Source organism: Strix aluco, chromosome 12, assembly GCF_031877795.1.
Source record: "Strix aluco isolate bStrAlu1 chromosome 12, bStrAlu1.hap1, whole genome shotgun sequence".
NCBI lineage: Eukaryota > Metazoa > Chordata > Aves > Strigiformes > Strigidae > Strix > Strix aluco.
Window position 1 is genome coordinate 3,715,009 of NC_133942.1, and position 15,793 is coordinate 3,730,801.

At 46.2% G+C, this 15,793-nt stretch overlaps 1 protein-coding gene across 7 annotated transcripts in view; it reads left to right on the forward strand.

The window, feature by feature from the left end:
• ZNF592 (zinc finger protein 592) overlaps window positions 1–15,793 on the forward strand; it is a 42,579-nt gene that overhangs the window by 15,641 nt on the left and 11,145 nt on the right. For all 7 annotated transcript variants that reach the window (XM_074837853.1, XM_074837854.1, XM_074837856.1 and 4 more), the window contains exons 4-6: window positions 9,507–9,685; window positions 14,258–14,434; window positions 15,218–15,377. In XM_074837853.1, coding sequence (XP_074693954.1) covers window positions 9,507–9,685; window positions 14,258–14,434; window positions 15,218–15,377 — 516 coding nt within the window. The remainder of the gene's footprint in view (window positions 1–9,506; window positions 9,686–14,257; window positions 14,435–15,217; window positions 15,378–15,793) is intronic.

Genomic DNA, 15,793 nt, shown 5'->3' on the forward strand with positions numbered 1-15,793 from the left:
TGCTCCACGTGCCACCCCTCTCACAGGAGACAGTCCTCCACAAACTCTGCTGTGAGTCCTCCTGACAGGATGCATTCTCCATGGGATGCTCTGGTGTGCATCACCTCCATGTGTTGCAGTCCTCAGTGCCAAACTACAACAGCAGGGGCTGCTTCTTCCTACAGAGTCCTGGGGGTCCTCCGCAGGCAAATCTTTGTTCCTCTGGTGACCTCCGTGGTGGCAGGGGTGGCAGCCCTGCCATCTCACCACAGGGTACAGGGGGATTCTCCGCTCTGGTGCACCCCTCTTCCTCCTCCTTCCTTCCAGTGACCTCAGTGCTCACATAGGTGCCCTTTTTGTAACTCCTGCTCACAAATCCCAACCCCTTCTCAGGTTCCCCTTCTTAAATACGGTATGGCAGAGGTGCAGCCACTGTTGCTAATTGGCTTGGCCTTGGCCAGAGGTGGGTCTCTTGTGAGCTTTCAAGAAGCTTCTTACAGGGGCCACCACTACAGCCCCCTCCCCTGCTACCACAAACCCAGCACATCAGATCACCAAGGGGAGGTCATGCTTGACCAAGCCAATAACCTTCTATGACGAAAGGATTGCCTTGGTAGATGAGGGTGGAGCAGTGGCTATTGTCTGCCTTGCCTCTGGTAAGGCTTTTGATGCTGTCCTCCATATGATCCTCACAGAGAAGCTGATGAAGTATGGGCTGGATAAGCAGACAGTGAGGTGGACTGAAAACTGGCTGAATGGTTGGGCCTGGAGGGTGGTGATCTGTGGTGTGAAGTCTAGTTGGAGGCCAGTAACTAATGGAGTACCCCAGGAGTCAATACTGGGTCCAGTCCCATTCAATATCTTCTTTAATGATCTGGATAACGGGGCAGAGTGTACCCTCAGTGATTTTGCAGATGATGCAAAACTGGGAGGAGTGGCTGATAAGACAGAGGGTCATGCTGGCACCCAGAGTGACCTTGACAGGCTGGAGAAATGGGCCAACAGGATCCTCACGAAGTTTAACAAGGAGAAGTACAAGGTCCTTCCTGGGGGGAGGAGAAACCCCATGCACCAGTATATGCTGGGGGCAGCCCTGCTGGAAAGCAGGTTTGCAGGAAAGGCCCTTGGGGTCCTGGTGGACACCAGGCTGACCATGAGGCAGCAATATGCCCCTGCTGCAAGGAGGACCCTTGGTGTCCTGGCTTCATTAGGGGGAGCATTGCCAGCAGGTCAAGGGACATAATCCTTCCCCTTTACTCAGCACTGGTGAGGCCACAGCTGGAGAGCTGTGTTCTTTGCTGGGTTCTCCAGTACGAGGAGAGACATGGGCATACTGGAGATGGTCCAGCAAAGGGCCTCAAAGATGATGAAAGAGCTGGACCATGTCACATATGAGGAAAGGCTGAGAAAGCTGGAACTGTTCATCCCGGGGAAGAGAAGGCTCAGGGGCATCTCCTCAGTGTCTGTAAATAACTGAAGGGAGGGTGCAAAGAGGATGGAGCCAGGCTCTTTCCAGTGGTGCCCAGAGCCAGGACCAGAGCCTGTGGCCACAAACTGAAACACAGAAGGTTCCCTCTGAACACCAGGAAACCCTTTTTCACTGTGAGAGTGACCGAGCGCTGGCACAGGTAGCCCAGGAAGGTTGTGGAGTCTCCATCCTTGGAGGGATTCACAAGCTGGACAAGCTTGGAGGGATTCATGTTCCTGGACAACTAGCTGGGGGGTTGGACCAGATGACCTCTGGAGCTCCTTTCCAACGTCAACCTTTCTGTGCCTGCCCCTTGGGTGGCAGGCACTCATTAGATTGGCATAAATCAGTCATGAAATCCCAGGAAGCAAGAACCCACTGGTAATGGTGGGGCCTGGGAGAGGCTGTTGGGAGGGGTGAGTGGAGTAGTTTATATCTTCCTTCTGGAGCAGAAGCCGAAATCTTTTAGTGTTGTTTAGCAAATAAACGATTGGTCAAGTAAGAAGAGAATCAGTGAAAAGGCAAAGTGATGGGTGATGATCATAGCAAAATGGCATTTGAACAACTGTGGTACTGTCTTTGCTGGGATGCAAGGCACAAAGAAGTGCAAGGTGAGAAAAAGAGGCAGAGGTGGGAAGCTGTGAGATGGGCATCAGCATTGACATGGGCAGAAACCAACCCTGCAGGGTGGAGGGAAGACCAGAGGGCTTTAACGTTGCCATCATAAGAAAGGAGAGGGGACATGTACCGTGTAGCCTTAGGGGCTACACCAGTGACTTGAAAGTGGGGATGTGAAAATGTGATGCAATCCAGTAAGTGATCATTTTAGCAACTGGGAGTTCAGATTTCAAGTTGCAATGCAAGAGGCAAAGAGGTTTGTTGATGGGTGTGGTGGGTTGACCTTGACTGGCCACCAGGTGCCCACCCAGCTGCTCTCACTCCCCCTCCTCAGTAGGCCCAGGGGAGAAAATAGGACAAAAAGCTTATGGGTTGAGATAAGGACAGGGAGATCACCAGTTACCATTGAGGCAAAACAGACTTGACTTGGGGAAATTAATTTAAATTATTGCCAAGGAATTGTAGCAGAGTAGGATAATGAGAAATAAAAAGAAAGCTATATACACCTCCTCCCTCCCTTCTTCCTGGGCTCAACTTCACTCCTGACTCTTTACCTCCTCCCTGCAAGTGGCACAGGGGAAGGGGGGTTGTGGTCAGTTTATAACACTTCATCTCTGCTGCTTCTTCCTCCTCACGTTCTTCTCCTGCTCCAGCATGGAATCCCTCCCACAGGAGACCATCCTCCATGAACTGCTCCCGTGTGGGTCCTCTCCATGGGGTGCACTCCTTCAGGCACAGGCTGCTCCAGCGTGGGTCCCCCATGGGGCCACAGGACCTGCCAGAAAACCTGCTCCAGCGTGGGCTCCTCTCTCCATGGGGTCACAGGTCCTGCCAGGAGCCTGCTCCAGCGTGGGCTCCTCTCTCCATGGGGTCACGGGTCCTGCCAGGAGCCTGCTCCAGCGTGGGCTCCTCTCTCCATGGGGTCACAGGACCTGCCAGGAGCCTGCTCCTGCGTGGGCTCTCCACTGGCTGCAGCCTCCTCCAGGGCACATCTGCTGTGGCCCTCCATGGGTTAGAGGGGGCCAACCTGTGTCACCATGGTATTGATGAGTCCGCAGGGGAACCTCTACTCGGCACCTGGAGCACCTCCTTCTTCACCAACCTTGGTGTTCGCAGGGCTGTTTCTCTCACGTCTTCTCACTCCTCTCCCAGCTGCTGCACAACACTTTTTACACTTTCTTCAATAAGTTGTCACAGAGTGCTACCCTCCCCACTGATGGGCTCAGCTTTGGCCAGCGGCAGGTCCATCTTGGAGTTGGCTGGAGCTGGCCCTGTCCCACACGGGTGCAGCTTCTTGTGACTTCTCACAGAGGCCACCCCTGCTACCAAAACCTTGCCATTTAAACCCAATACAGTGGCTCAGAAGGAAAGACGTGGAAACTGAAATTCTTGAGATTACAGCTGAGATCATAAAGGCAAAAGAGCTACAGACTGAGAAAACTGAGAATTAAGCTTATTTGATGCAGCATTGTCTAAGATCTGTGATGCTAGGGTATTTTTCCATTGCAATTCCACTTTGTTTACTAAAACTGTCAAGTTTCTAGGTCTACACTGACAGTTTAACCAGGGATTTTTCCACATACACAAAAATGTATTTTGTGTTTATTGAACAGCCTTGCTTTCCAGGGAATAATGTTTTAGTCCAATGCCTTATTTTATTGAAGCTTAAGCACCCTGGTGTCTTGGGATGATTTAGATGTTGGTCTTGGTGAAGGTCTGAGGAGGATGCTAGGTTTTGGAGTGTTGGGCAGTGAGCGAGGTGCAGGAATACAAATGAGAGTGAACAAGGTCAACAGGAGGAGGTGGGGTGCAGTGATGAGGCTGAGGATGAATAGATGTGATGGGGACAGGGGGAGTAAGCTGGGGGTAGCAGAAGAGTGGATGGATGGATGGATAGATGGGATGGATGGATGGATGGATGGATGGGTGGGTGGGTGGGTGGGTGGAAGAAGCTTTGTGTCAAAGGGTGTCTTGTGGTCATGGCCTTTAGGCTGAAGGCCAAGCAGACTCCCTCAGTGGCTTTGGCTCCTTAGGCTGACATCTTAAAATAGGCAACTGTAACCAAAGAAATAAGAACATCTTTGCTGTGCTTGGGTATGACATTGTAAGAGTGTATAGGAGTTAATTAGGATAAAGTGTCTATGTTAGGGCCAGACTTGATACATGTTCTGTCACTAAAGCTTGAACACACTGGTTTTAGGGTATCAGTTGGGTTCTAGATTTTTCTTCTTCAAATTAATAATCCTGAGTTTCTGTTGTAGTGGGTTTTTATCTATAAATTGAACATGCTAATGGAATAATGCCTATTTTTTAAAGAGAGCCTGGGGAGGAGTGTAGTTTAGTTATCACGATGGCAGCAAAAGAAATTCTGTTTGCCACTTTTCCTCATCCTGGTAAAATTTTGTGTAGCAGCATTGTAAGCTGTATGGTTGAAATAAACCAAGTCAAAAATAATCCTCCAAGCATCTGGATCTTGACTGTAGCATGGCCCAGCAGTTGTACTGGTGGGAGGTGGGGAAGGGGAGCACGGAGTTGCAGAGATGAAGGTGTTCAGACCAGCTGCTACACGTGGGAGCATCTACACTGAAGGATGCAGGTTGCTGGCATCTATCCCAGTGAGGCAGTAAGTGAAAGCTAATGTGAAGTTAAAGGTTAACTTTAAGTAGTAATTTGCTGCTTGTTTTTTTTTTTTTTTTTAAATAGCAGAAGCATCCTGCTAATATCTAACTGCCTGCAGTCCTTTGGCTGCAGAAGTATCAGCTGCCCATGCAGCCCTGCCTAAAGTAGAAAAATTAAAGCTTGCAAAAGGCTGGATTTGGGAAGGACTGGGGCTTTGGGCAGTGGGGGATCTTTGGTTTGAATATGTAAAGGACAAGCGTTCTTTAAAACATTTACATTCCAAAAATACCATTTTTGTTCCCCTCTAACTGTTTCACTTTGAGTCCTTAGTAATTTATTTTTTTTAATTTAGAGATCGTTAGGCTTATGAATTTTTTTCACTTTCATAGCCCTGATCCCACGGCTTAGGGTGGGTGCAGCCCCATGTTTTTATCTGAAGCTACATAATGATCATATCAAGGCAGACTCTTGTAGTCTGGGGGTGTCTCTCAAATAAACATGAACTTTATCAACATCTCCGTAACAGCAAAGAAACTCTAAACCCAATGTAAAGTTTCTTTGCTTGTGCTGAAGCCAGTTCCCTTTCCCCTTGCACATTGTGAGTAAGTGAAAGCGAAGAGTTTTGTGTCCCGAGTTAATCTTTCTGTGGTGCATTGGTGGGGATTGTGCCCTTGCTGCTCTCAGGCTTTATCTGAGCAAGAAAATTGGCCACAGGAATTTTGCAGTGATGCTTGCATGTGAGAAGATGGGAGCTTGCTCTGACTCTCTGTTTCGGGTTGCTTTGCACTGCTGGTGGTTAGAAGAAAACATGCTCGTGAATGGATCAAATCTGACGCCGAGCTGTGGAGTCAATCCTGTCAGTGAAACAGAAAGGTTAATGGTGCTGCCTCTACACAGGCACTTCCCAGAGCAAAACTGTGTGTTAACTATAAATTTCCTGATTTGCAAACACCTCTGTGGCCACAGGGTTGGGTTTAATAGACAAACTTTTTTTGGAGCGGTATGTTTTTTCAACCTTCACTCTACTTCAGCGAGTATTTAATTTTTTTTTCCCCTTCTGAAGAAGCTAATAAGTAAAAATGGGAATAAAATCAAGTATTCTGAAGTGGCTGAGCTTCTGACCATTTGTGTGTGTGTGAATGTGACTTCTGGAAGAAGAGCCCAAATGCAATGTGGCAGGCAAACTGGAATTAAAGAAAACTTGTAATAAATAACTCTTGATTAAAGTGTAGGTTATGGGAGTATATGAAAAACACAGACATTACACAACTCAAAATCATATCCTGGTAACATGCTTTAGAAATAACTGACTAATGAATGTCTCAAACTGCTGCCAGACTTCTTTGAAAAGTCATGGAAAACTAGGAGAGAGATAAAAATGTGACATCTGGAACCAAGTTACAATTTCTCATACAGAGCAGAGGAGTTGCAAAAGAAAAAGCCGCTCCGTCTCCAAGATCAAGCCTTCGGTGGGGGAGACCACACGCGGCTGCCTGTTTGCTCCTGACAAATGCAGCAGCTCTCGGCATAACGTGGACGAGCAGCCCCTCCTGTAATACCCCTGGGCACGATTTCTGGCCTTGCATCTTCAGCAGGTGTTAAGAAAAGGATGAGCGTGAGCATAAAGATGCCAGTTATATTTTTTTCCCGCCACTGAACCTTTTTTAGCTCTACTATATTCCGTGTTTGATTCAGTGGAAAAATACAACCTGCCATTTTATCACCCAGTCGCTCAGTCCTGTATTGTCTTTTTGCAGTTCCTCGTGGTCAGCCCTTATCTGTAACATGCTGAGTTACTGGGTTACGATCATCAATCTTTGCCATTTCACTGCTTGTTTCCCTTTCCCAGATACTATTTTGAAGAGCCCAAATCCCAGCAGACCTTCTTCTGTCAAAGAACCAACTGTTTATTCCTTTCTATCCAAGCAAAAACCTTCCTCTCTTATGCTGTGTTTCCTTAAAATCCTTTAGTGAAGGGTGTTGCAAAACCATTTTGGAAATCCAGGTAGCCTGACCCATCTGCAGGTCAGATCTTCCTTATCTACACGGTGGTTGACTCCTCCGGAGAGCTCGGATGGGTTCATGAAGCAGGAAAAGAGTTGCCTTTTCCCAAGTCCAGAAGTAATGCTGGTTAAAGATGACAGTTTTCCTTATTCTTACTAATTTATCTTTGTGACTCACTGCTCTTCGTTTTGTCTGTTTACTCCCTGACTTCTTGACTCTTCCCACAAGACAATCTGAACTCAGAGACTTGGGCTGTGTTTTTGTCCCCTCCCTGCAGAGCGTGGTGGGAATCCTTCCAGCTTCTTCCCTGGCATCTGCAGACGCAATAAATTCATTTAGCCTTATCCTCGCCGAGTCTTGCTTTTTATTCCCATATTGTGTGTACGCGCTCTTTGGCAGGCTTCCTGCTCTTGTGGAGCCTGAAGAAGATAACCACTAGTTTTGATGCTTCTTGCTAGCTGTCCCCCAAACTTTTCCGGCTGATGTTAGCATTTTTGGACCCTGCTGAGCCAAAAAGAGGAAGGTGACGGGAGCTCACTGCTCCTCTGCTGTAGCCTGCACATCCCCAGGCAGTAGTGCCCAGGCACGGAGCCCATTAAATATCGGGTGATTTTGTCATGTTTTAGATCCAGCACAAGCGCACACAGCAGTGAAAATTCAGGTTTTTAACATGTGCTGATTGTCAGGGTGCCTTTGGGGGCAGTGGGTATGGCGTGCTGGGGAGGAAGAGGTCAGCCCCAAACTGCCTCTTTGCAGACTTAAAATCAAAACTAAATTGGCTTTGACAAGATAGGATCTGGAGAGAAAATGTTTCTCACTAAGCTGTGAGGGCAAAGGTGCTTTCAACTTGTGGTTGTGCTGAGTCTGCCTTAAATACTAGGTGGGATCAAAGCGAGAGGAGTCCTATTTTAACAATGCCAAGAAGTTAAAACTTCCCATTGCAAATCGAAACCCGGTTAGAGAAAAATGCCATAAAACACAATAAAACTGTCCTGAACATTAATTTCTTCTTGCAGGTCTTATTTGGAGATTTGAGAGAGCTTTGGAGAATTTAAGGTCCAGCTCAGCTCCTTGGAGAGAGGTCCTGGGGGCTTTTCTATTTCCCATTCCCATTTCTATTTCACGGCTCAGACCATGGCTCATTAGCGCTGTTTTTCTTGGCTGAAATTAGGGGGCTTCTCCAGCATTTGGGGAAGGGCTGGAATACTCTTGAGGTTATTTGAATTGCATTTGGGTGCATACATGGGGGTCCTAAAATACAGGTTTTTTCACCCGTTTCTCTCTTTTCTGGGGAAACCTTTTCTCCTCTAAACTTAAGCTGCAAAATATCTCAGATCATGTGTCCGAGGCTTTTGACGTGTTTGGCAATTTCTGCGTTTTCCTCCTTCGAGAGCCTAATTTTTTTATTCCCCTCTCCCCACATGAACCTTTTCAGGTTTGACATAGCTTTGCATGTTATTATAAATGATGCTTTCTATTACCTGCAGTGGTTTTGACAGTTCCCTGATGGATGTTATGTAGTAAAGCATCACAGAGATACTTCATGAAATAGCAATGATACAGAAAATGGAGTTGGCCCTTAATTTTTATTTTTTTTTTTTGGTCAGATTTAGAGGCTTCTGTCCTGGGTTTCTACCCTGGTTGCCAGCAGTGAAGTCTGCAGGACTAGGTTTGGTCCATCTGTGTGGGCACATGCTGTCTTAAAAGCTTTGTTTGACTGTGTAGATGCACCCTCTGGTACAACCTCTGACCATCTTGTGAGCCCGGTAACCTTCTTTAACCCTAGTGGAAGAAATGAAGTAGTTAAACTACCTGATTTGATAATCCATAATTGTCTGTTTGCTTTAGTTCATTGTTAAGATAGTTTGGAGCAGAGGAGTAATTTTGCATGGGTTTATTAATGACAGAAGAGAGTTTGAGCCCTCAGAGGGGGCTCAAGGCTGGAGGGCTCATATCTATTCCAGCTCTACTCCTTCTTAGGTTTCAAGCAATTTGCATCCTACAAAGGATGAGTAGTTGCTCCTGGGCTTTGAAGGAATACAGAAGAGTCAAGACACCTGTGAAAGGGAGCAGAAGTTTGACAGCTGCTGAAACTGGGACAATACGTCCACATAAAAAACTTTACATGTCAAGTAAATGATGCTTCTGCAAAGCAGTATTGAGAGTGAGTGTGGCCCTTCTAAGGGTAGGGAAGAGAAATGCATTTCATAAAGAGTACAGAAACAGGGAGGGAAAGAGTGTTTGCCTAATTTCTAGTTATCAAGGAGTTTCTGTAAGGGTGTCATAGCACACGTGGTTTGTGGTTTTTGAAAGTTCAGATTTCATCTGGTCCAAAGAAATTTTGCAAGAGACACAACTATGGCTTTGGTGGGGAACGACTGTACTGTGTTCAGCAGTAAGGGTTTTGAGTCGGGTTGTAACGGAGTTTTTCCTGCTTTTTTGGGGTGATTTTGGTGCAGGGTGGGGCCTGTCTGAGAAAAGTGCTTTCCTTCTCAAGTGCCTTAATGTGAAAATGAAAGCACTGACCAAAGAGAACATCTTCAGAGGTAAGAGATGAAAGATTTTAGGGTGAAAAAAAGAAATAAACCACAGAGGACATGGTTTAAGAATGGATACTGTCCTTGGGGATTGTGGAAGTTGTTAGGGTTGTTGTGGAAAAAGATGATAAGGAGGTTAGCTGAAGAGCTTCGTAGAGTTAATGGTAATACTGGAGAAATGTGCTGGGGCTTTCTCTAAACCTGAAAGTTTTCTAGGGAGAATTAGGGAGGGAAGAAAGCAAACAAAGAATAAGTAATTAACGTAACCTTTCTTTCATCAGACGTGTCAAGTGTGCCAGATGATGCTGCCCAACCAGTGCAGCTACTGTGCTCACCAGAGGATCCACGCTCACAAGTCTCCCTACTGCTGTCCAGAGTGCGGAGCTGTCTGCCGCTCTGCCTATTTCCAAACTCACGTCAAGGAGAACTGCCTGCATTACTCCCGCAAAGTTGGCTTCAGGTTTGTGCAGCTCCAGAGGGTCCGTGCCGAGATGGCGAGAGGGAATGGGAAACTGGGATTTAGATCTTTGGAAATGCGTCTGCCTTACAGCAGAAACGAAAGAGGATGTAGCCCGGGCCTGGCGTGGTTTTCTGCATGACAAAACACATTTGAAATGGGGAATTACTAAATGGATTTAAGAGGAGGTTTCTGAGAGCAGAAATGATTTTGAGGCAGCTTTAAGCTGAAGGACACTTGTGTTGAATTCAAGTTGCAAACAGGCATCTCTGGATTGATATTTACAGCAAATGGATTGCAGATCTTAATCTTCCAAATCTCTTTAAGGTTTGAACTTATATTTATGTCAGTTATAATGGACTGGGGGATGTGTGCCATCGTGAGACGCTCATAGATTATTTTCTTGTATGCCCCTACAACTCTCCAAACACTTCTCGTGAACTGAGACAGATGCAGAAAGGCTCCCAAGGTTCTGGATGCGGTGGTGTGTATGTGCATGCCTTGTCTTTTCTCCAACCAAACTGATTGCTTTAATAAAAGACATTGTTTTCCCTACAAGCCTTTCTTCCCTGGCATGTTTAGATCACCTCAGCTGCGGCACAGCCCTTAAGGCACGGATGATTTGCTTGGGAGATGAGAATAGGTGACTTCTTATGATTCCTTAAAGTTATGTTTTTTTCTCCAATTGATACTTTGAAATTTAAAATGAATAGGGCAGTTTCTGCTCTTGGAGCTGTTCTTTTAAGATGTCTGCAAATTCAGGAAGCCTCCACTGTGTGGTTTGTTCTGAAATCACACTTAGGTTTTCAAGGGCTTTTTCTTTCAACCATGAAGACAAGAGACACATAACAAACCAATTCTGAATTTAATTATATACAGATAAGGTTTTTTTATGTGGGATCTGATTTGAGGGAGCACAGCCCACAACAAAGAATTAATTCCGTTGCAAATTAAATGGCTGTGATACTCAGGCTGTTTGAAAATGAGTTCATGTGAGAGAAGGAGGAAAGCTGCTAAAAAAATATTTTCCCTGAGACGGAAAAACGGGAATGGAGTAGATGTCAGAAAACTAACCACGGGTTTGGTGCAGTTCTTTGGACTTCACTGGCACCTGAGAATCCCAAATGCAGCAGAACTTCATCACGCAGAGCCGCTTGTGCAGCATCCCCATCCTCATCGATTCCTTGATCAATAACGTGTCACAGGGTTACGCTGGCCTGAGCTGCGTTATATAGGAAGCTCAGTCTTTTAGCAGTGATCCAGTGCAAGTCCTTTCTCCTCTGTCTCCAACTGATGGGCTCACAGTGTACAACGGAGCTTGGTCCTGACTCTTTAAGTGTATGACCTGGCATTTTTTAAAAACGTTATTCGTTCCAGATGTATTACAGTAATATCTTTATGATGCCTTAATCCTTGTCAGCAACGAGAGCTTCCATCCGTCTACAGATGTCATTAGCAAGTATCTGCTTTCCGTGCCAGGGGCATTAATGAAGATCTAAACCAAGACAGAGCTCAAGAATGATACGTACGGATTTTTTAGCTTTACCTGGCTTCTCTAGAAGCTAAATTTCTTTAACTTCTCCTCTAAATGGCATCTGCTCAAGCTCATCTGTGAAAACTGAGTCCACCAGACAGGTGAACTTCTGGCTGCGCTATCCTTGTTATCCTGCCTGGCTCTGCTGTGGGGTTGATGCCATTGGCATTGTTGAAAACAGAAGAAAAAAATCTTAGTTGCAGAACTGTATCTAGATAATCCATGGCATCTGCCCTGTGGTCACGTAGCGACTTTACTTCTTTTCTTTCACTTTTGTTACTTGCAGAGCTGAAAAGCTGACGAGTTCTTTTAAATCCTTCCCAGGATCAGCTTGACTTGCTGCTTCTCACTATATCCCTGTTTTTCTTGAATTTCTGATGCACAACTTTGGTTTTGTTTTTGTGACCAGTCCTTATCCTGTCTCCTTTTCTGGTAATACCCCAGCACATTCAATTAAGTTTGGAGTAAGATTGTTTTATTTGGGTTTTAGTCACGGCTAGTGGTTGCACTGAAAATGAGAAAGGTCTTCTGTAGTTAAAAATGAAAATCAACAGGCCTGTCCTAAAGGCTCCTTTCCACTTGGCTCCAAGTGTCACCTCCCCACCTTTTCCAAGCACCTTCCAGCTGTTCTCACTGATTTAGGACTTGTTTTCCTGCTCGGTGCCATCTGGAGAGTTGAGAGGCTGGAAGGTGAAGGCACAGGAAGCGTTCAGAGGGTTAAGGCAACATCTTCTAGCTTTATCTTCTCTCACAGGATGCTTTCCAAGACCTTTACGCCACCCCTCCTTGCCCTGAGGCTATCCAAGAGTCTTCTCTTGTAAGTTATTCCCCCATGCTGGGGAGATGATAGCAGAATTTACAATTTGCAGAAATTACGTGGCAAGGCTCTGACATCTTCCATCCACTTTGTTCTGCTAATTAGTTTACTTTATCAAGCTTTGTCCTTCTGGCACTGGAATTCTTGATTACAAAGTGTCTGTTGTTTAAACTTCCATTTACTGTAAATTAAATAAACTTGTGATCATTTGACCCTGAGTTACTACTTAGTTCATCCCTAATTCTAAATGAAGTACTTACCAAAACCGAGTGTAATGCAGAACCACCCCTTGTTAGCCCAGGGAGTGTTTGTGGAAGAAGCCCATCAGATATTCCTGGATGTCCCAGCCAGATCTTACTGTCAGGATTAGCATTTGTTCTTCCATTTATACTCGGGGAATGTATTCTTCCATAATAACACAGTTCCTGGTGTTACTATTCTAGAAGGTCTCTCTCCCTTTCTCACGTGAATGAGGATCAGGCAGAGCTACCCAAGCAGAATGTTTTCATGCTTCCCCAAAGATGACGCCAGCTGTTGTCATTGCTTCCCTCTCTACATTTAAGAAAACAGCATTTCTGTGTATATTCTGAGGAGAGAGGGTTTGGCTCCTTTGGGCTGGCTTCTGTCTAATGATCTTTTGAAGTGTAACTTCAAAGCGTGGGCTTGTTTCCTAAACGCTGTTGGGAGGCTCGTTTGGAGGGGAGGATAATCTAGCGGCTTGTTTGTTTTTGATACGGGTTTGGAGCTCTTCCAGTTGCTCGATAGCTGGGGTCCATCTGCGACGGCAGGGCCCGTGCCGCAGCGCTGCCAAACGCACAAACCCTAATAGCACTGCAGGCCAACGGCAGATACCACAATGAAGGAAAAAATATATTTATAAGGCAGCTTAACTCCAGGCTCGCTGGAGGAAGTTATCCCTTGTATCTCCCTCATCCTACTAGCACAAGCGTTGGCCCCCTGGACAACCCAGCTGAGCTCCTCCACTGTAACAGTCCGTACGTGCAGCGCTGGCTTAAGCGGAGATCTGCCGTTAGTCATTTTGATTGAATCTTCTTAGGAGAGGCTATTCTGGTCCCGGATCAGCACAGGTGCTCCTGTGGGGATGGTAACCCCATGGCCGGTGTGGCCGAGGCAGGCGAGGGCAGGTGCCTGCGTCCTCACGTGCCCTCGTAGTGTCGGTGTGCGGCTGCTCTTGGAGCACAGCAGGCGGGTGGGTTCTCGGGAGAAGTATTAAAGTTAAATATAGTAAGGCTGCCAGTTGTTGCCATCGTGGGGGAGTATCGGGCAAGGCGTATCACAAGTGTGTGTTAGGAGGAGGGGCAGGCTGGGACCGACAGAGGGATCCTGGCTCTCCCCCTGGCCCCAGCTCTATGTTTTCAGCTGCCGAGAAGAATCATTTGACTCCATGTGCAACCTCTGCTTCTTTCTCTCTCTCCTCCTGGAGCATCCACCCGGCTCCCAGACAAGCACTTCCCAGGCAACACCTGTGTCTTAATGATTTTAATGAGCTTAATCAGTTCCTTGGGTGTTTCTGTTGCTGTTTTCAGTATCTTTGCTGTTGCTGTCATTATTTTCTAGTGCTTAGTGGAGTATAAGAAGCAGTTGTATAGGGTTACTGAAGATCTCCTAGCTGAATATTCTTTTTATTTTGTATTGGGGACTAACTGGTATTTATGCTGCTTATTGCTACCTAGACATCTCCTCAGATACTTTTACTTTAGTTCTTCACTTGTTCCTGTGGTGGAATTGGCTTTCACAGATGCAGGGCTGGCATTTTGCTGAACCACATCTTCCTTTATTCTTTCTCTGTTGTTTTAGTCTCTGAAAGCCTCTTTTATAGATCTTGTGTGCTTGTTGCCAACATCTGCCCAGAGAGGTTGTGGCTGCCCCCTCCCTGGAAGGGTTCAAGGCCAGGTTGGACGGGGCTTTGGGCAACCTGGGCTAGTGGAAGGTGGCCCTGCCCATGGCAGGGGGTTGGAGCTGGATGATCTTTAAGGTCCCTTCCAACACAAACCATTCTGTGATTTGTTGATTCTGTGCAGTTGTGAGAACTGCCCAGCTTGTGAATTCCTGTATCATATTCCTCCTTGACTCTTCCATGTTGCTCCTGAAGAGACTAAATGAGGACCTGCGGTAGCGTGGTGCTTGCCTCCATCTGCGCCGCTTTGCGCGTGTGTTGGAAGCAACGCTGTGGCTGTAACTCGGCTCTTTGTGCACCCCCCAGGTGCATCCATTGTGGAGTTGTCTTCATGACCCTCGCCATGCTCAAAGTGCACATCCACGAGAAACACTGCGAAGTCTTCCACAAGTGTTCTTTTTGCCCAATGGCCTTCAAGTCAGCCGACAGCACCACGGCTCACATGACCAGCCAGCACCCAGCAGAGTCTCACAAGACTACTCAGTAAGTATTTTGGGTTTATCTCTTCTCCTTCGCAGGGTAGCTCCAGGATTCCCCCTTTCCCTCCCAATTTTTTTGTGGTTTTGGTTTCTGTCCTCATATGAGAAGATCTGCTGGCAGGGGTCTGTTCCTAGCCGCAGTGTGTTCTCCTTGGTACGAACATGGTCTCCTGGGTAGGAGGAGAGGAGTTTGGGCAGGGAAGAGCTGAACATCCATGAAAGGAACTTAATTGTTGCCTCTTTGTCCGGCAGGACCCACAGTGGCACCTCTTGGTAGATGGCTTCAGGGCCACTGCTGCCTCTGGAACTCAAAAGGAAGAGGAGAGTTACACCATGCAGCATTGCCCCCAAAAATCACTAGAGAGACACCTCCTGTTTTTTCAACTCTGTAGCTTTCCCCTCCAAGACTTGAGCTAGTGCTGAAAATGTATGCTTTAAGGGAGGAACTATGGAAGGTGGGATTGAAAGTAATGTGTAGCTAGCTAGTATACTTCGAGTTTGTTCCCATCTGTCTGCACTTACCGACACACATGCGTAGGTAGTTATGCATATGCACAGAAGTAAACTTATTTTTAGAAAGCTGTGGTATGTGCCTGAGGCATTTTGTTGTTCTTCCCAGTTGAGTTAATGGTCAGTTGTCCGTGTGGGTGTGTGTTGACAATGCACTGAGAGGGTAGCCCTCCTCGGAAGCCCATCCCTTTCTGAAGTTGCTGAGATAATTTTTTCCACTGTCTTCTTAAGATAACTAATCAAGAGGCACTGAGTTTACTTTTTTTAATTGTTCCAGGGTGATCTACAAATGCTCTTGCGAGACGGTCTTTAACAAGAAGAAGCTGCTCCAAGAGCACTTCCAGCAGAACACCAACAAGTTGTTAGTGGGAGTGTTTAAGTGCCCACAGTGTCAGCTGGTGTATATGCAGAAGCAGCAGTTAATGCAGCACGTTAAGGTAGGTAACTCCCACCACTTACTGATACCACGTCCTGTGTTTTGAGTTCATCGAAAGTTTACATCAACTGTGTGAGGAAATTGGTTGAAGAAGTGGAAAGTTCTTGAGGAATGTATTAGCAGAAAAGTAGACTACAATGATTTACAGTATTATCTGGAAACATGAGTGGAGCATTTTGTGGTAGCTGGTAATAATGCAGGCAGTTACTCTCATCTATATTTAATTTAACCTGATGACAAAGGCTTGTTTTCTACAAAATCTTTCTGGGTTTTAACTGTTCTATATGAAACCCAAGGGAGTGATTAAACCAGGGTGGGAGCTTTATCTTTGGTTGGGGGACAGGGAGAAGTGTTCTCTGCTCTGTTACTCAATTTATATAACAAAAGCGGAATGTCCCTCTTTTGGGTGCTCACGTA